Raw genomic sequence first — 18808 nt, forward strand, 5'->3', positions numbered from 1 at the left:
AGATGGCGGCGGCCAGGGCGCGGGGCGGGGCTTGTCTAGGCGGCGCGGCGGGCGGCTCTATGGCTGCGCCTGCGCACACGCGGCCCCTCCTCCCGCCTGCCCGGGGCTGTGCTGGTGCAGCGGGCGCGGAGCGGGCGGCGGCCGAGCATGGGCGTGCATGTGGAGACCATCGCCCCCGGGGACGGTGAGCGCCCGGCCCGGCCCGGCCCGGCCCCTGCACCCACCCCGCGGCGGGTGGGGCGGGGGGCTCACGGTGCGTGTCTCTCCCGCAGGGCGGACCTTCCCCAAGCGCGGCCAGACCTGCGTGGTGCACTACACGGGTGAGTGCCGGGGGCAGGGCGGTGCGCTGGGGGGGGGGGGGGAGCAGTGCAGTGCAGTGCAGTGCATGCAGTGCAGGGGCTCGCGCTGGGCCGCAGGGGCGGGGGTGCAGCCAGCAAAGGCGTGCCGTGGTGGGGGCAGGGTGAGGGAGCTGCACCCCCTCCCCCACCCCGGCTGGGGGTGCTGGGGGGAGGGGCGAGCCCCTCCTGGGCAAGGATGCTCGCGCCTGGCGTCCCCGGGCACCACGTGCGGCGCTGACAGCCGGCCCCGAGGTCCCCGCCTGGCTCGGGAAGAGGAGCCGGGTGCGCTTCGCCAGCCCGGTGCCCTCCGCGGGAGCGCTTCACCAGTGTCGGCACGTCCCCGGGGCGCTCGGTGCCGCGGGCTGTCCCCGAGTACGCGTGGCTCCGGGGCCTTCCAGGAAAAGGCAGGTTGGACTCTGCCCGCGGGAGGGCCGTGCCCACACACCGCAATGGCACCGGGCACCTTTCCCTTGGCGCGCACGTGTCGTTGCCTTCCCACTCGGCAGCTCCCTGGCCGTAAAGCTGGGGTGGCGGCTTGGGCGGCCGTCGCGAGGGCACCCCCCGGCCTTGGGCAGCTTTCAGGTAGCTTGTCTCAGGGGTCCGTGTGCACCTCCCTACGGCGAGGACTGCATGCCTGTCGTGTGTCCCCCCCTCCCCCTCCCAACATCCATCTGCTTCTCCTCCTTTCCCTGCCGCCCTTTTGGCCCTCGTGTGGGGAGGGGAGGGGAGAGGAAACGGCTCGGCCGTCCCCTGGCAGCTCTGTCTGCCGACAGCCCCGTTTCCTCCACTGATGGGAGAACAAAGGGATGGCTGGCAGGCAGTCAAGTGGCTCTCGGTGGGCCAGCCCTGCTGCCTGCCAGCCCTGGAGCCCCCGCTCCGCCGCTGGGCGCACCCGCGGTCCTGGGGGCAGCACAGGTGCCTTCCCTGAGACGAGGGAGTGTTGTCTGGGCTTCCTTCCCCCTCCCTCCATCGGTGGCTATGAACCTCAACCCTTGTCCCCAGAGCAGCCGGGGCTGGGGCTGGGGTTGGGGGTGAGCTCGGCCGTGTGCTGTCCTTTCGCACGCCTCGTGTCGCCTTGTCTCGACTCTCGAGGGGCGCGAGCCCCCGCCTGCTGCGAGCTGTGGGGGTGGAGGGAGGCAGCAAAAGCAAAACTGGGCTCGCTGCATGCGGCGGAGGCCGGCGGTAACCCCCACGCTGCGCCTGCACACGTGAGTGCAGGATGAGTCAAGGTCTGCTCTGCGGAGCGGGCCCGGGGATCTCGTCCGGCTCCGTTCCCCGGGCTCCGCGGCTCTTGAATAAGTTCCCTACAACCTGGAGCAGCCAAAATGACAGCCGTAAGGCAGAGCTCGGCGCATGCTGCTCTCCAAAGGGAGCTGCAAGAGCACGGGTAGGAGACAAAGCCCGAAGTCACCACGTTCTTTAGTGCCAGGACCTGCTTTGCTTTTAACATCTCTTTCCGTGGCTTGCTGGCAATCAGCGTTGTTAAACTTGGTTAAGTTGCTTAGTCTGGTCCAGCTCTTTGGCACGGGAAGGTCTGCTGGAGTCTCCCTCGCCCTGCACGTGCAAGCTCTTGGGCTGGTGGGAAGGCAGCTCAGGTCAGCTGGTCACCGCTCCGGGGTCGCCCTGTCGAGGTCCGCTCTGTTTTGCAGGGGCTGCTGCGGCGAGACCCGGCTGTGCTAGCTCCCCTGCAGTGGTGCGTTCACGGTGTCGAGGGCCAGGCTGCCCTCCTCCCTGAGCTCGGTTGAGGTCAGGGGCTGCCTCGTGCTCCTGACCTCCCAGAGCAGGATGCCCTCCGACCTGGCGCCTGTGTGGCCTGGGTCAGACGGCACCGCCACCCTGTCCCAGCAGGACCTGCCTCCAGGCTGCTCTTGGGCACGTGTCCATCTCGGCTTGCACCATCGACCCCGGTCTGCTTGGAGCCAGACCCGGGGCCAGCTCAACTACGAATCGGAGTTGGCCCCCAGCACCGTACCTGCCTTTAACAAGGGGGGGGTATGCGCGCGTGTGCAAAGCCAGATTAGCCCTGGGGTGAGCGTGAGTGTGTCAGTGAGGGAGCTGGCGCTACTGTGGCGAAGCACACCCGCCATGCTCACGCCAAGACCCACTGCTCAGGATGGCGGTCCTGCTTGCACAGGGAAACCCCGCTCCTGGCAACGTCAAAGGCAGCGGGGCTTTCCGGGAGTCCTTCGCTACCCAGCCTTGTTGCAAGAGGTGATGCAGGGGGCTCGGTCGAGGGCAAGCGTCGGGTGCACAGGAAACCAACTGTGAGAAAACAGCGAGAGCAAACCGTGGTTTGCGAGCGTGGCTGTAAGTCGGCGGGGGGAAGCGCCGGGTGCTCGTGCTGCAGCTGGGGTTAGGGGCCATCCCTGCCACTCTGGAAGGGGGTGAAGCGGTGGGGGCGAGGGAGGCTCTGCTGACACTGTTAAGTAGCTCAGTCCAGGCTGGCAGGTATCAGGGAAGGGCCAAATGCAAGCAAACGGTTGGAGATGGCGACCAGGGCGTTGGCAGAGCTCAGCATGGCCAGCCTGGGCTCCAGTGCCCGGCTGAAGGGGCTGTGAGGACGGCGGAGGGCAGGGGTGATGGCAGGGTTGGGGTTGGTTTCCTTTGGCACAACGCTTCGGCTGGACTGAGACCTCTCCCTGGAAGGGACCGTTTTTCTCTCGGCCAGTGCCTAGCGCGGTAGCCGTTGCCCCAGGTGAGCCCCAGCGCGCCCCAGTTGTCTGCGGTTACGGCGGGACGTCCGTCAGGGGCACGGCGTGCTGTACCTGGCCGTGACGGTGCTGGAGCACCTCCCCGGCGCGCCTGGTGCGACGCATCGGCTTCGTTCTGCGCCCGCGGGCAGCCGGCACGAGGGGACGTGCTGGGTGCTGAGCAGGAGGGCTTCCTCTGCACCCCCGGGCGCTAGGCTGTGAAGCCTGCCACCGCTCTGGGGTGGGTCGCAGGGCACCAGCGGGACCACGGCGATGCTCCCGGTGTTGGTGCCTCTGCTTCAGGGCTCGTGGCCTCATCCGGAGGACAGGCAGACCCAGGCGCGGGGCAGTGTCCTGCGGCTCTCACCTCCTGACCGGGATGCGGGCACGGCTCGGCTTGGGCGCTGGGGCGCGTGCCCCTGTCGGACCCCCATGGACTCGGCTTCTCTGTCGCCGATTGGGGCGCTTTTCCTGCGGTTGGCTCAGGCTGCCGGGGAGAGGTCAGTCGGTCAGTGGCTGTAACCCACCGGCCTCTTAACGGGCCGGAAGTCCCAGCCTGGTGGAAGTGGTGGCGGCCACGGGGCTTTGCTAACAGGGCAGGCTGCAGCGAGAAGCGCTGGGAGGAGCGGTTTTCTCCTCTCGAGCTGCTTCCCCAGCCTGGATCGGCAGTGCTGCTGTGCAAAAGAGGGAAGTGGCATCCACGTCCCATGGCCCAACCCTCTGCGGCCCGTGCTGCCTGCTGCCCCGGGGTTTGTGGTCCGAGGGGGTTGGGCTGGCTTGCGGAGCCCAGGCAGGGGGAGGGAGTGTGCCCATTACAGGTGGCTCCGTCGTGGGTCGCGGCGTGGCGGCGTGCTGCAGCCCGTCGCTCCATCTGCAGCGAGCAGGGCGGGGGCGGTCGGCCCAGGCAGGTTGCAGAGCAGCCCGCTTTGCGCATGGTTTGAGGACGGGCTCTGATTTCGTGGCCTCTGGGAGGTAGCAGAGCCTTGCTGGGAGCGTGGAGCTGGCGGTAGATGGGGAAGAGGAGGCCTACCCCGGTGCAAATGCATCACATCTGTCTGCTCCTACCCCACTGGCACCGGGGCAGCTTCCCGCCGAGGGGAGCGGGATAAAGTTACCCTTCTTTGGCGTCAGGTGACGGGGGTACGAGCAGACAGACGGACCGGTTCCAGCAAATCAGCTGGCAGGAGCCCCAGGCAGCAAGTCCTGTTCCCCCGCCACGGCCTGTCTGCGTGTGGGTTTGGGACGCCGGGCCTCCGAGCAGCGCTGGCTGGGGATGGACGCCGCCCGGCCCCTTCCTCCCATTCTCTTCTTCCTTCTGCCGTGGGGGCCGGGGCCCTCCCCTGCTTCCTCTTTGGTTGCGGCCCAGCCGCGCCGGCTCCTGTGCTGCGCGGTCCGCCCGCAGGCGGTGACTCGGGGGCTGTGCTGAGGAGGAGGAAGGGGGCACATCTGCACCCCATGCTGCCAGCCAGACAGCAAGCTCATTTTTTCCAAGGCTGAAAACAGGTTGGCACGGAGGGTTGTGAGGCCCCTGGGAAACGCAGGGGGTGTGCTGCCCTTACTGATTGCTTGCTCTGCGGGGCTGGCCTTCCAGTGAGCCGTGGTTAGCCCAGTCCGGGGTTACTGGGGCAGGGAGACCTGCCCGGGGACCAGGCTGCCTTTTTGCCACGACGAGCTGCGGTTCAGGTCCCGGTCCCCCGCGTGCTCTGGTGCTGCAGCAGCCAGTGCAGCCCTTGGCCGCGCTGCCAGAGCGTCGCTGTCCCTGGATCCCAGTTTGTCCCTCGAATGGGGCTGGTGCGTGCATGGGGTGCTGGGTAACTGTGGGCATAGGGGGGATATGGGGAGGTGGCTCTGAGCAAGCCGCCTTTCCCCAGCTGTCTCCCCAGGAGAGCTGGCTTCTAGCTTCGCTGCTTCTGTAAAGGAAACTTGGCTTGCGCACAAGTCCCGCCGCGCTCCTCCAGCAGCACAGGCTCCCAGATTCCCCAAGAAGGTCACGGGAGCTCCCGGGAGGGCACCGCCCGGGCGGGAGGCAGGTCCTTCTCCCCGGTTATATTTAGCAGCGGGGCTCTTCACCACGCTGCATCCGAAGGAGCTGCATGTGCATGGCTTAGCTGCGTGGGACGGGCCTGCCCTGGAGCATGCATGTGTGCAGCAGGTGGTCGGCCAGGCCTTGGCGCTGGCCGAGCCAGAGAGCAGCTGGAGCCGGGGAGGGGGCTGGGCGGTGCTGCGCCATCGCGTGCACGGTGGAAACCCTGCCGTGGGCTCCGGGAAGCAGGGTGCAGCACGACTTCCTGCCCGCCGGGCTGTCGGGGTTGGGTTCCAGCTGCTCTCGCAGGCCGGCGGGGCTTTCATCCGGGGAAGGGGCCGGGGCTGCCGCGCCTTCGAGAGCCGGGAGGGTCCTTCCGCCCCTGCTCGCCACCTTGGCCTTGGCCATCGACTTCCGCCCGGTCGACATGTCCGGCCTGGATGCAGCGTGTTGGGATCGGCTGCCCGGGGCCGGTCGCCTGCCTGTGCAGCGCAGCGGCCGTGGGCTCAGCGTGTGCATGCACGCGTGTCCCCTGTCCCCGCTGACGTGTGTCCTCTCCCCAGGTATGCTGGAGGACGGGAAGAAGTTCGACTCCTCTCGTGACAGGAACAAGCCATTCAAGTTCGTGATGGGCAAGCAGGAGGTGATCCGTGGCTGGGAAGAAGGGGTCGCGCAGGTGCGTGGCTCTGCCCCCCTCCCCGCGGGGGAGAGATTCGCGCCGGCAGCACGCGCTGTTCTCGCGCTGTCCTCACCACCTCCGCGGTGGGAGTGGGGGAGGAAATGTCACCTGCTGCCTCGCCACCTGCCGGCGCGCCTCGGGGGGACGCCCACGGGCCGTGACTCAGCCACGGCGCTCGCTTCGGAGCCAGCGTCGCGGCGCGGGGCAGAGGTGGCTGACTCCCGTTCCCCCGGAGCGCGTGGCCTTGGCGAGGCAGGCGCTGGCCGGGGCCTCCTGGCCAAGGCCCAGCGTGGGTAGTTGGAGTCTGTGCTCAGATGCCCCTTGGATTTGGGAGGACGAGGAGGTTGCTCCGCCCTGCCCCTCGTGCCAGCATCCTGCGGAGGCAAGGAGCCTGGTACCAGGTTCACAGGGTCTGAGGCGGTCGGACAGGAAGGCGGGCCGAGGCCCTGGAGAGTTTGGCTTGGGGCTGTGGTGCCCAGGGTGGGAGCATCAATGCGTTGCTGCTTGCCAGGGCCCTGGGCACGCTGCTGCTGAGGGAGGAGGTGCCCGCTGGGGTCGAGGGAGAGGGGCCTGTTAGCTGAGCTACAGGGCGGCTCTCCCCAGCGCCACCCCTTTTCCCGAGTCCTTGGCAAGAAGGTGGCATCTGGGTGCGTGGGAACACACCCATGTCTGCAGAGACAGCCTGGGACAAGGCGCAGCATGGCAGGGGTTCAACTAATTAACTAGCTGTTAATGATCCCTAATCACACATACCTGACGCAGAAGTGGAGACGTGGAAAACCCCGCTGTGTGACCAGCCGGTCACTCCCAGGGACTGGCTGCCCTGTGTCTGGGGCGACAGCCACTTCCTCCGGCATCTCCCGCAGCTCGGCCGTCTGTCGCGGCCCCGGCTGGTGCTGCCGCGGTTCTCTGCTTGGTGTTTGCTGGCGCCACCGCCGAGCTTCGTGGGCACGGGCCCTGCTGTGCTCAGCCTGGTGCCCAGCGCACCTGCCCCCGAGGGCGCGTGGGCTGAGCGGGGCCTGGCGCAGCAGGGCAGGCGGTGCCAGCTGCGTGCTGGAGCTGCCCCGAAGCCTGGCCCCGCGCACGGGCTCTGCGCGGCGCCGGAGGCTGCTCCGCGAGGCGGGCCCCGGTCGGCGGGAGCAGCCGGGCGCAGGCTGTGGCGTGCCGTCTCCCCGCGCTGCCTCCCTCCAGCTGTGCTCTGTGTCTCCCGCAGATGAGCGTGGGCCAGCGAGCGAAGATGATCATCTCTCCGGACTACGCCTACGGCTCCACCGGCCACCCCGGCATCATCCCGCCCAACGCCACCCTAATCTTCGACGTGGAGCTTATTAAGTTGGAATGACAGGAGGCGCCCAGCCCCCGCTCCCTGTCCTTGGGTAGGTGGGGGGGCTCTGGGGCAGGGTCCCGGGAGGCGGGTGCCAGGTCCAGGCTGCGAGGGAATTGGGCTGAGACTTGAGATGCAGGGGGGTGAGGGCAGTGACACGCCCTGCGGAGCCGGCTGCAGCCAGCCCCTTGTCCTGAGCAGGTTGGGCATCGCGTCTCTCTGTAAGGGGCAGGCTGCTGGCCCCCTTCCCAGCTGTCCGCAGGTGGCATCGGCTCAGCACCATCTTTCCCCCTCCTCCTTCTCTCCCAGGTTTGGCACATGGAGGAATCCAGAATCTCAGCTTCAAGAAGAATGCACATGACTTTGTACGGAGCTTTTCCTGATATTCCACTACACTCGTTGTATAACCCTGTACCTTGATTGAATGTGTTTGGTCACTCAGCTTTGCCTCTGACTCTTCCTCCTTGTATTGTGTTTTTATGTCTTTTAAACTATACGCCGTAAACCTCAACTTTTAGGGGGTTTTCTGTTGGTTTGTTTTTTGGTTTTTCTCCCTTTTGGGCGAGCTCTTCATCTGGTTGTGTTGCAGGCTTTAGTGCGCCCTGGGGATCGTTGGAGCGAAGGAAATGCCGGGAGCCGGTTTTGTTCTGGTTTTTTTTTTTTTTTTGGTTTTTTTGGATGCAGATATCTGTTGTGTATGACAAAGAGATTGCCGCTGCCGTTGCAAAAGCCATAGCAGAGCGAGGAGCTGTCAAGGGCTGACTGACTCTGGGGAGCAAAGGGGTCCTCGGCTGGCGGTGTTACTTCCCTGCCTGGGACTGAGAACACGGGAACAAGTAGCTTCCTGCTCCCTTCCCGGCAGGGTGGTGCCACCATGCCAGCACTTCCCCCTTGGCGGTGCCCAGAGCGGGCAGTATCCTGCCCCCTTTGCTGCCTTTACCAGCATGTGGTTGTTTTCCTCCCCCCGCTTCCTCCTCCTGGATTTTGAGGGTCTCTTTTCCTTTCGCCATCCGTGCTCCACCACTACACAGGCTGCAGCATCGCAAGGGGCCTTTTGAACGTGGATGGAAGGGGCCGTTTCCTGGGGGGGGGCACCGAAAGCTGGCACCCCAGTCGTCGCCGGGATGACGAGACCCCAGCACTCCCGCGCCAAACCTGATGCTGGTCATCACCGCGTGCCGCGGCCTCCCGTTTGGTGCACGGCTCCACCTCCACTTCGGCTCCCCTCCCTTCCCTCTGCCCCGCGTCGTGATTTGGTAAGAGGAATGGCTGCCATCGCTTCCTCCTCCACCGCCACATCAGAGTATTGAGTTTTATGATTGCAATAAAAGTGCTTTATGCTGGCTTTTCTCAACGCTGCCTCTCGCAGGTTTGTCACTCGCCTCTCTGCGGCCGTGCCCGGGGCTGCCAGTCTGGGGACCGGCTCTTGGGGCCTACGGGCTTCTGGAGGGGGCAGCCTGCCCGGTCTCCCTTCGCAAGAGTCTGGGTTCATCCCAGTTGTGCTCAGAGACCGCCTGGCCCTCCAGCTCTCATTGCACTGCCCTCAACCTCTTAAACGTCCAGAGCGCCTCTTGGTGTGAGCCGATGCACCTCCTCCGCTGCACCCCGATGCCTGGGCAGAAACTTCCCCTGCCGGGCGTGCTGTGGGGGTCTGGCAACGCTGCTGCTTGCTTTGGGGGAGCTGGGCAGGGAGCGAGGCCGTGCCTGCAGGGTGAGCGGGGTCGCAGGGCGGGTGCTGGGCCTCTGCTGCGACCAGCTGGAAACGCGAGTCGGGGGGTAGGGGGAGGTGGCGGCTCCCCTGCGCTTGGCTCCCAGCTGGGGAAGGAGATGGCAGCTGCGTTTCCCAGAGCGAGGCCCCCCAGGCCTCGCGTCACAGGCGCGAGGGGTCGAGCCCCAAGGAGCTGGCGGTGCCGTGATCCTCCTAGGGGGTGCGGGCCGTGCCAGGCTTTTTCCTTTGTCCCCTTTGCTTTCTCCTGCTCCGCTCGCCCCTTCCCAGCTTGCCTGGATGCTCTGTGCTGTCTCCCCGCTTGGGTCAGCAGGGCCGGAGGGGGACCGTGGAGCTTGTCACTGGCACAGAAACTTTTCGTGCGCGTGGAGCTGGGCTGGGGCCTGGGCTTGCTGATCCCGGGCTGACCTGCCCGTGCAGGAGGGCGGCTAAGGGGAAAAGAAGCGGGCCAGCCCCGCCGCCTCCTGCCAAGGGATGTGCAGTGATGGTGAGCCAGCTGCTGGCCTGTGCCCTGGTCTCGTGCTCCCCCCACACCACCTGCCACAGCCGTGATGCCCACGAGACCGGCTCGCATCTGAGGGGCTTTTTGTTTCGGCTTTAAAATGCCACGTGAGTCATGGCTCGCCGCCCACGGCTCCCCCAGCCCTCGCCAGGTACGCGGGTGGGTGGCACCGTGGCGAGCGCCTGTCAGGTTTACTCCCGGCCACTGCTGCATGTGTGGGAGCGGAGGGGCGGGGCGGGGGGGCTTTTGCTCCCCAAAAGACCCCACCTTCTGCCAGGGGTGGTCGGCTGTGGCACCTGTGCCCTGCCTCGGGTGGGAGCAGCAGTGCAGGCGCCTGGGGTCGGCTCCCACCCGCTGCCCCCTGGAAGCGCTGCCTTTGAGCGCTTTGCCGTGAAATCTCCGCCATGCTGCTGCCCTCGCCCGCGGCGCCCGGGCAGGGCCTGCGTGCTCGGCGTCGGGTGCGACGATTGCTAAGGTGCCCTCTGCTTTGGCAACGCCGTCGGCAGGGAAGTACCGAGCGCTCGGGCAGGGACCGGCCGCATTCTGCACAGGTGAGCTCACCTGGATGCCTGCGCCGGGGCGGGCTGATTGGCAGCTCCCTCAGCCGATGAGACCCGGGGGGAGGTGTTGCACCCCGGGTGTCGCTGGCATGCAGCGATGCTCAGGTGGGTGCCTGCCGCCTGCCAACTCCTCCCAGGTGCTTTTCCCCCCCAGGACCCACCTCCTGCCCCAGCCGGGGGTGCCCCAGAGACGCGTCCGGGCTTCCCCGGACCTTGGCCCCTTCTGCGTCATCTCTCTCGGCCTCCGCCGCAGAGTTTTGCAATCGGAGCAACCGGTTTCTCCGCTCCCCCGGGGCAGGGGTGGGGCTGCTGGTAGTTTCGGGAGGGGGGGCCCAGCTCCCGAGGCACTGGTGCGCGATGCTCCGGGGATGGGGGTAACCCTGTCGGGGCAGCGCCCGCGCCGGGGTCTCGCTGCAGCTGGAGCCCGGTGCCGTCGGGCCTTGCCTGCCGCAGGGCAAAGGTCGCTCGGCTGCCAGTTTCGGGAGCTGCTTCCTCTTCCTCCTCCTGGCTGCTAAGCGCAGACGGGGCTGCCCTGCTGCCCGCGCTCCCCCCTGCCCTGGCAGCGCAGCGGGCACGGCCGCGTGCCCCGGGCCGGTGGAGGGGCCTGGGCAGCGCGGCGTGCCGGGGCGTCGTGCACCTGCTGGGCCCCGGGCCCCGGGCCCACCGACCCTGCGGCTGACTCAGGCGCCCCTGAGTCACCGTCCCCGTGGCTCTGACGTGGGCGTGCTTCCCACGCCACACGCATGTCGCATGCGTGGAGGAGGCCGGTGCCATGGCAACAGCAAGCATCACGGCTGAGCTGCCGGGACGGCACGTCCCCGCCGTGGGGAGCGTGACATCACCGCGCGGCGGGCGGGGGCCCGTGCTCCCCTTGGCAGCCGGCCCGGGGAGAAGGGCCCGGCTGCAGCGTTAGAGACCTGGCAGTGGGCTGCAGGCAGCAGCGACAACCCCCCAGGTAGCTCCTCTCCGGACCAGACCTGCCCCAGCCCGAGCAGAGCGCCCGGTGCGCCCCCGGCCCAGCTCCCTCGGTCACCTGTCACCTGCATTCCCGCCCGTGACCGCCGGTCAGCTGCTGGAGCGGCCCCTCCCAGGCTGCCAGCCCTGCTGGTATAAAGCCAGCGGGCCTTGCCCCGGGCTGGCAGAGCGCGCTGGGGAAGGGAAGCCTGTTTGCCAGGTAAGCAGCACGCTGTTTGCAGCCTGGGCTCCAGGAGTGGGCGCTTTGGGGGAGGAAGTGCAGGGTGGGGGTGCTGCGCCTTGCTCCGTGCCTCGCCCGAAACCACAGCCCGCGACGGGGAGGCTGGGGCTTGTTTTGCTCCGACTAGTCCCTGCTTTGAGCAATCCCCGGCTGGCATCGGACTGGGCCTTGGCCGTCCCCGGGCCGCAGCGGGGCTCTGGGGAAGGGCGAGAGGCTCGTCCTGGGCCTGCAAGGGCGGCGCTTTCTGTTCGTGGGCTCCGAAGGTGCCAAAAGCCAGGCTCCCTCCCAGCATCCTCGTGCCCTTGGTGCCAAGAAGGCGACCGGCATCCGGGGCTGCATTGGCAGAAGCGTCGCCAGCAGATCGAGGGCAGTGATTCCTCCCCTCTATTCGGCTCTGGAGAGGCCACATCTGGATCCCGTGTCCAGTTGTGGACCTCCCACTGCAGAAAGGATGTGGACACACTGGAGAGAGTTCAGTGGAGGGCAAGGAAAATGGTTGTGGGGCTGGGGGACAGGACTGGTGAGGAGAGGCTGGGGGATCAGGGCTGATTTAGTCTGCAGAAGACAAGACCGAGGGGGATTGAATAGCAGCCGTCACCTCCCTGCCGGGGGGCTGCACAGAGGATGGAGCTGGGCTGGTCTCAGTGGGGGCAGATGGCAGGACAAGGAGCAATGGGCTCAAGCTGCAGCAAGGGGAGTTGAGGTTGGATATTAGGAAAAACTCTCACGAGGCGGGTCACTGGAAGGGGTTACCCAGAGAGGTGGTGGACTCTCCATCCTTGGAGGTGTTTAAGCCCTGGCGAGACAAAGCCTTGGCTGGAATGATGGAGATAGTCCTTCTCTGAGCAGGGGGTGGACTAGATGTGACCTCCTGAGGTCCCTGCCAACCCCCCTCCATGAGTCTGTGATCAGTCCGTGGCTTGCGCCCGCGGACGCCCGTGGAGCCTGGCCCAGGTGCCTCAGACGGACCCGTGGGAAGTGGAGGAGCCAGGGGGAGGGCAGGAGGCATCTCCCCTCCACAGCCAGGGTGGCTTTGCCTGCAGAGCAGGCTGCAGGTTCAGGTCCGCAGCTCCCCAGGCCGAGCTCAGCAACGTGCCCTGGCTGCTGGAGTAGCCAAGGGCTCAGCCCCCAGCCCTCAGCGCTGCCAGGTCTCTGTGAGCAAGCCCGAGGGCTTTGCTGGCTGACCGGGATGTGCCATGCCACTGCGCTGTGCATGGGGCAGTGTCCCGACGTGTCCCCCCATGGTTGGAGTAAAGGTTACTCCATGGTTGGAGTAAAGGTGTTCACTTGGGACGTGCTGCTTCCTGCTCTGCCACAGGGGCCCTGTGTGGCCCTGGTCACGTCACTTAGCTGCTCTCAAGTTCCCAGCTGTAAGTGCCCCACTCTGCTGTCCTAGGGAGATGTTGCCAGCCACGCTGGGCTCAGACCCCGTGGCCTTCAAGGGAGCCACTGCCAAGCACCCAAGGTAGCTGGGCCCTGGCTGCAACCTCCCACCCGCTCCACAGGATGAAATCTCCAAGCACTTGGCCTGGCTGCAGCTCGGCGCTGGCACGGTCGCTCCAACTAGCGGGTGTGAAGCCTGGGGGGCGGTCTGCAGGCTGCAGTCCCTGCGCTGTGGTGCCCGCGGGGGCAGGGCAGGGGAGGGGGCTGCCTGGCTGCGCGGGGTCCAGCTGCCCTCCCCAGCGTGCAGACCCTTGTGCCCAGAGCTTACCGACACTTGGGCTTGAGCGGGTGCCTTCCCAGCCCGGGAGCCCCACAGCCGCACGGAGCAGGCCTGGCATCTGGGCTTAGCCGGTGACGGGGGCACAGAGGCTGCCATTCGTGGAGCGCTCGTGCCAGCCAGTGCCAGGGGTGGGACGCGGGTTGTGGCCCTGGGGCTGGGAGCCAGCCCGGCTTGGGGAACAATGCACTGCCTGTGGCTGCGGGGCATGGCCGGGGGGCCTGTCCGGGTAGGAGCCTGTGCCGGGACTAGGGACGCCCTGCAGTGCCACGCCACGCCGGGCTGAGTCACGCTGCGCCAAGCCACGGGTGTGCACAGCATCACCTGCACCCAGCACCTGCACAACAAGGCCGGCAGCCGCGCAGGGCAGGATGCAGCACGGAGCCCGAGTCACCTTGGGAGCGGCACGTGGGGAGCGTGTGCGTGCGTTGCGTGAGAGCGAGAGAGAGAGAGGTGTATGAGAGAGAGCTGTGAGTGTTGTGAGAGACGTGTGTGCCAGTGTGCGAGATGAGACATGCGTGCGCATGCATGTGAGAAAGATGTGTATGTGTGTGAGAGGCGTGTGTGAGGGAGAGAGATGTGTTGTGTGAGACGTGTGGGACAGAGATATGTATGTGAGAGACGTGAGAGATGTGTATGTGTGTGTGACAGATATGAGGTGTGTGAGACAGATCAGAGGGTGTGCAAGAGAGCGATGTGTATGAGAGACGTGAGAGACGTGTGTGTGTGTGTGTGTATGATGACTGGGAGTGATGAGGCAGAGCCGCAGAGTGGCCAACTCCCGTGGCACGCAGGCTCTGTGCTCGGGTGTGCAAAACAGCCTCTGTGGGGCCTGCCACCCTCCCGGGGGCTCCGTGCCCAATGCCCACCCCCCAGCAGCGCCCAGCTCCCTCCCACGCACCCCTGGAAACCTGCTGTGGCTGGAATACATGCATGTGCACACAAGACCCCAGGCCCAGACGTGTGCAGACCCCCACCCTTCCACCCCGATGCACACCTGCAGGCGTGCATGCACACAGATGTGTCTGCCCGCCACCCCCACCCCCAGCCCCATCCCCAGGAGCAGGACCCTCACGTCCCCCTGCCGTGCCCCTTTGCAGGAAGCAGCCATGGCCACGCTGTACCCCTCGCTGGAGGACATGAAGGTGGATCAGACCTTGCAGGTAAGAGCCTCGTGCCCAGGGAGGCCGGTGGGGCTGCGCGGGGGCTGGCAGCAGCCCCTGCCTGTTTGCAGCCAGCGGCAGATGGGCTCCCCCCGAGGGCTGGCGTCCCCTCCGGCCACCCTGGAAGTTGCCAACCCCGCTTCTCTCTGCACAGAGTCAGGCGAACGCGGCTGCCAGGGCTCCAGCGCCCACTGCAGACAACCCGGCTCTGCCCAGCAACACCAGTAAGTCGCAGCTGGAGCTGGCTGGTCCGCGGGGCCCCGGGCGGTGCGATCCCAGGCTGGGAATTTTTATTTGCTCCTGTCTGATGAGGGGGATCGCTTTGCCCTGGGGGAGCAAGGGGTTAATCACATCTGGGAGCCTGGGGGTGGGCACCGGCATAGAGGCAGCTGGTGCCACGAGTCCCGGGCAGGGGGCTCGGTGCTCCCACGTTGGGGGCTGGGGAGTGGTTGCTACCCCTGCTAAGGGGCATTACGTGCTGGATGTGGCCATGCAGCCTCCCCCGGGATGCCCGGTTCAGCTCTGTGTGACCCACCTTTGCCCCGCACAGACCCCGTGCCGGTGCTGTACCCCAACCTGGCAGAGCTGGGGACCTACATGGGCCTCTCCCTCGACAGTGAGGCGGTGCAGAAGACCCTGGAGCTGGTGCCAGCCAGCAGCGTGAGTAGGCGCCTGCCGAAAGCAGGCATCCGCGTGCCTATCCGTCATGGCTCACGCCCCGGACCCTGCCCCACAGCTGTTGCATTGCTGACACGACCACCGAGGCCCTGTGCCTGCAGTGCAGCCGGGCCTGGCAGGGTGGCTCCTTGAATAGCAGGCTCTCCAATGCAACGCCACCCTTCACCCCTTCGTTCCCAGCCCCGAGCCCGTGCATGGTCCCGGTGGGAAGGAGCTGAGCCTCTGCACCGAATCGTAGCCTCCTGGGCTGGCTCGCTCCAGAGCCGGCCAGACCCCTCCTACCACCCTGCCTGCCCCAAGGACGGGAGTGGGCAGGGGCTGGCTACCCGAGCTCACAGCCCGTTCCCCCGCAGGCGGTGGCACCGGTCCCTTCTGCCCACGGGCAGGTGGTGGCACCACTGAGCGGTTGCAGCCCGGGCATGCGCCGGGCGGAGATCAAGCCGGGCTTGCGGGAGATCCACCTGTGCAAGGACGAGCATGGCAAGACTGGGCTGCAACTGAAGAGCATCGACCAGGTGGGTGCAGGCAGATGGCTGGGTTGCTGGGACCTGGGTCCAGGCTGCCGCTGACACCTTTGCACCTGCCCCGTGGGCCTCTGCCTCAGTTTCCGCACTGCACAGCTTGGCTTCCTTCAGCGGAAGGAACCTAGCAAGCATCCCTGTGCGTCTGCTAGAGCAGGCTCTGGTGTGCGGCTGGCTCTGGGGTGGAGCACCGAGCCACTGAGAGGCTGGCATAGGGCCCACTGCTCCGCCAGCAAGTCGGGGTCTGGCTGCGGGGGGTACAAGGGGCCTGGGACCCAGTGCCGCCGTTTCCTCCCCCCCAGGGCGTGTTCGTGCAGCTGGTGAAGGCCAACTCGCCGGCGTCACTGGTGGGGCTGCGCTTCGGGGACCAGGTGCTGCAGATTGAGGGCAAGGACTGCGCAGGCTGGAGCAGCGACAAGGTGCGCCGGGCCATGAAGAAGGCCTCGCCCGAGAAGATCGTCATGATCGTGCGGGACAGGTGAGTGGGCGGCGCTGGGGCTTGTGCCCCAGGGTGGGACGGGGGTTGGGGGTCCTGCCCAACCTGCCCTGTGGGGGTGACATGGCGTCTGCCTGCCCCTCAGGCCCTTCCAGCGCACGGTGACGATGCACAAGGACAGCGCGGGGCACGTCGGCTTCGTGGTCAAAAAGGGGAAGATCGTCTCGCTGGTCAAGGGCAGCTCGGCTGCGCGCAACGGCCTCCTCACCAACCACTACCTCTGCGAGGTCAACGGCCAGAATGTCATCGGGCTCAAGGTAAGGCCCCTTGGGCCCCCGTCCATCCGCGCCGTGCTCTGGGGGCAGGACGCTTCCAGTTAGGCTCCCTGCGGTTAGCTCTTGGAAAAGCCCCCGGGCAAGTGGCTCCCCGTCCCGCCCGGCCCCAGCACCAGGGAACCTGTACTTGGTGTGCTGCAGCGAGCCCAGGGTCTGATGAGACTGTCCCCCACGCTCCCCATGACATGTCAGGGGGGTTTAAGGGGCTGGTGCTGGTGCTGGTGCTGGTGCTGGTGCAGCCCGGGCTGGGACTGGGGCCTGGGCTGTGCCAGTGCCCCTCTGGCACCAACCCCGCAGGGTCCTGGCTGGAGGGTCTTGGCTCAGACCGATGCTGCACTGGGAGCGGGAGGGGATTTTACCCTGTGGTCACATTGGTACGGACTGGGGGAGTTTCGCCTTCCTCTGCAGCAGGGCCACCGACAAAGGGACGTGCGTCTGAATCCTTGCCAGGCAAGGGAGCCCAGAGACGTGGCTTCCAGGTGCCTTGTGCTCTAGCTACTGCCTGGTTCGGGCTAGAGCCTAGGAGGGGTGTCCTCCCTGCCCCAGCACCAAACCCCCGAGTTGCAGGGCTCTGGCCGACCGTGATTTTGGGGTGCAGACACACATGCATCCACGCTGGGCGTGTGGCTGCCTGGTCCGTGTGCAGCTTCCTGTAGGTGCTTGCATGCCCACGGTGCAGGGTAAGAGTAGCACAGCCAGGCGCCAGCCACGGAGCTGCCCCGAGGGGAAGGGTCTGTGACAGCTCCCCCCGTCTCCCTCGCTGCAGGACAAGCAGATCACAGACATCCTGGGGACAGCCGGGAACATCATCACCCTCACCATCATCCCCACAGTGATCTACGAGCACATGGTCAAAAGGTGAGGACCCCCATCCCCCGGGCTCTGCTGGAGGGCAGCATGGATGCCGCAGGGCAAGCTGCCGCATCCTGTAGTGCCCACGGGCATTTCACCCTCTGCGGCCTGCACGATACAGCAGGGAGCTGCTGGGGGCTGGGACCGAGCCCTGGGGCTTAGCACGGGGCCACGAATGAAGGGAGAGGCTGTGTCAGGTCTCCAGCCCCTGCGCGCACGATGCCCCTGCCCAGAGGGTGCTAACCTGTGTTCCTCCATTGCACTAGGCTGTCGCCCAGGCAGGTAAAGTCCTCCATGGATCGCTCCATTCCCGACCTGTAAAGCCAGGTGCCCTGCTCCGGCGCAAAGACGGATGGCTTGCTTCACCTGGAGACTCACCGCCCCACGGCCTGGGCACGGGAGCCGGGGGGAGCCTGAAAGAGAGACCCCAGTGACTTGGGTAGAAACCCAGCCCAGCCTGCCAGCGCCCACACTGCTGCTGCATCCGCGCTCCACGGCAGGGGGGAGTGGGTGCAGATCTCTCCGTCCAGGGGACAGGGCTCGGGGGGCTCTAGGGTGCAGGGCCCTGGCGCCAAGCGTTGCACGGACACCGCACGCACCCATGCTGCCTTCTTGGTCCCTTTGCCCGGGCAGTGGTCATCACCCCGTGCGGTGCAGGCCCCCAGGCCTGGAGCCCCCCACTTCCCCCCGGCCCCTGCTGTCCGGCAGCCCCAGCCCAGCACCGAGTGCGCCCCACCCGATCCCTTCATTCGCCCCCTCTGCGCTGCCGCGAGCGGGGCCGGGGCTCCACCCGCCGGCCGGGAGAGCACCCCGGGGAGACGACCCCCAGCCCCGAGGGAAAGCAGACACGGCAGAGACCCACTGACGTTTATTGCAGCCACCGACAGACAGAGATTACAGGACGATGGACACGAGAGGAGCGGTTACAGCTTGGAACGTCTGTATTTAAAAAATATAAGATCTCGACCTCTCGCTTTCAAACAGAACTGGACATTGGTTTCCTTGGCCAAGCGTTGGGGAGTCTAACAGACACGCACACAGACCCACGAGCACATTGCAGAAGAGGCTCAGCTCACCTGCTTCTCCCCCAAATACTTTATATTACAACACCGAGCCCGAGGTGCCCGGGTCTGCTCTCACCCCGGGCTGAGCGCCCGCAGCCCGAGGGGCGTGAGCTGTGGGGGCTCGGGGCGCGGGTGCGAGCCCACCCGAAGGGACATGCAGCGGCTGCCCAGCCCGGGAGGGCCCAGGAGCTGCGGCAGCAGCCGGGGGTGGCAGGGCAACTGGAGACCGCAGCAGGGGGGTCTGCCCTGGGCCGCACCCGTGCACTGGCCCCCAGCCAGCCAGATCCAAGCCTGCACCGAGCACTGCCTCCTCCCCAGCGGGGTGGGCGGCGGGGAAGGGGGACACCATCAGTTCAAGTCACTGCAAAAAGAGACGGTCCCGCTCAACGCAGTGCCTGTGACTGTGGGCAGGGCTGCCCGAGGGGCAGCAAGGTTGGGGAGGGGGCTGCAGCCTGGGGGGGGGGCCCAGTTCTGGTCTGAGCGGTTAAAAGGCATCTCAGAGGGCTTTCCTGCCACGCGGGCTGGTGCTGAGCTGGGCAAAGTGCCCCCCTGCCCACCCCCAGTGCATGCACTGACCCACCGCCCCTGCCAGCAGCACCGTGCCAGCCCGGCGCAGGGCTGGGCAGCGTGCGGCGCTGCAGAGAGCTCGAGGTTTTGCAAAGAAAGTGACCGTAGTGCAAAGCAAAGAATGAGCAACACTGAACTGGAGGACATCTTGCTGTGGGCAGCCCGGGGGGGGGGGGTGCTGCCCAGAGACGGCTCCAGCTGGGGCTCCAGCTCTGGCTGGGGCTCGCGTGAGGTATATCCGGGGTCCCTCGCAGCCGTGGCTGGGTGAGCCCCGTGGGGGCAGAGCAGCAAGGATGAGCAATGCCAAGCAGAGGTGCGCCCGGGGTTGCTAAGGGCCGTGCGCCCCTCGGGAGGGAGGGCTGTGCGTCCTGCACTTGCCCCCACCCTGCTCAGCTAGGCGGGGAGCTGCCTGCCGTGTCTGCCCCAGCATCTGCC

The 18808-nt window shown here is 66.7% G+C and overlaps 2 protein-coding genes across 2 annotated transcripts; both read left to right on the plus strand.

Moving 5' to 3' along the window:
• The first annotated feature begins 62 nt into the window (after positions 1-62).
• Positions 63-8408, plus strand: FKBP1A (FKBP prolyl isomerase 1A). The gene is made up of 5 exons (XM_090064309.1): positions 63-184; positions 273-320; positions 5615-5727; positions 6944-7106; positions 7364-8408. The coding sequence occupies exons 1-4, from the start codon at positions 148-150 to the stop codon at positions 7070-7072; spliced, it is 327 nt and encodes a 108-aa protein (XP_089920435.1). The 5' UTR covers positions 63-147; the 3' UTR covers positions 7073-7106; positions 7364-8408.
• Positions 8409-9864: 1456 nt separating this feature from the next.
• On the plus strand, positions 9865-18251 carry SDCBP2 (syndecan binding protein 2). The gene is made up of 9 exons (XM_090065250.1): positions 9865-11016; positions 13858-13920; positions 14075-14144; positions 14471-14580; positions 14952-15113; positions 15422-15597; positions 15701-15872; positions 16657-16748; positions 17009-18251. The coding sequence occupies exons 2-9, from the start codon at positions 13867-13869 to the stop codon at positions 17061-17063; spliced, it is 891 nt and encodes a 296-aa protein (XP_089921376.1). The 5' UTR covers positions 9865-11016; positions 13858-13866; the 3' UTR covers positions 17064-18251.
• Positions 18252-18808: the final 557 nt, after the last annotated feature.

The sequence above is a fragment of the Crocodylus siamensis genome, chromosome 10 (assembly GCF_052110815.1).
Source record: "Crocodylus siamensis isolate JL-2025a chromosome 10, ASM5211081v1, whole genome shotgun sequence".
Classification (NCBI taxonomy): Eukaryota; Metazoa; Chordata; order Crocodylia; family Crocodylidae; genus Crocodylus; species Crocodylus siamensis.

What these genes read in the sequence shown, in the direction of transcription:
- FKBP1A (XM_090064309.1), top strand. Translation starts at nt 148, where the DNA reads ATGGGCGTGCATGTGGAGACCATCGCCCCCGGGGACG. An exon ending in GACCATCGCCCCCGGGGACG is followed by an intron (nt 185 to 272) that starts GTGAGCGCCCGG and finishes TCTCTCCCGCAG; the next exon opens with GGCGGACCTTCCCCAAGCGC. An exon ending in CTGCGTGGTGCACTACACGG is followed by an intron (nt 321 to 5,614) that starts GTGAGTGCCGGG and finishes TCCTCTCCCCAG; the next exon opens with GTATGCTGGAGGACGGGAAG.
- SDCBP2 (XM_090065250.1), top strand. Translation starts at nt 13,867, where the DNA reads ATGGCCACGCTGTACCCCTCGCTGGAGGACATGAAGGTGGATCAGACC. An exon ending in AGGTGGATCAGACCTTGCAG is followed by an intron (nt 13,921 to 14,074) that starts GTAAGAGCCTCG and finishes CTCTCTGCACAG; the next exon opens with AGTCAGGCGAACGCGGCTGC. An exon ending in TACGAGCACATGGTCAAAAG is followed by an intron (nt 16,749 to 17,008) that starts GTGAGGACCCCC and finishes CCATTGCACTAG; the next exon opens with GCTGTCGCCCAGGCAGGTAA.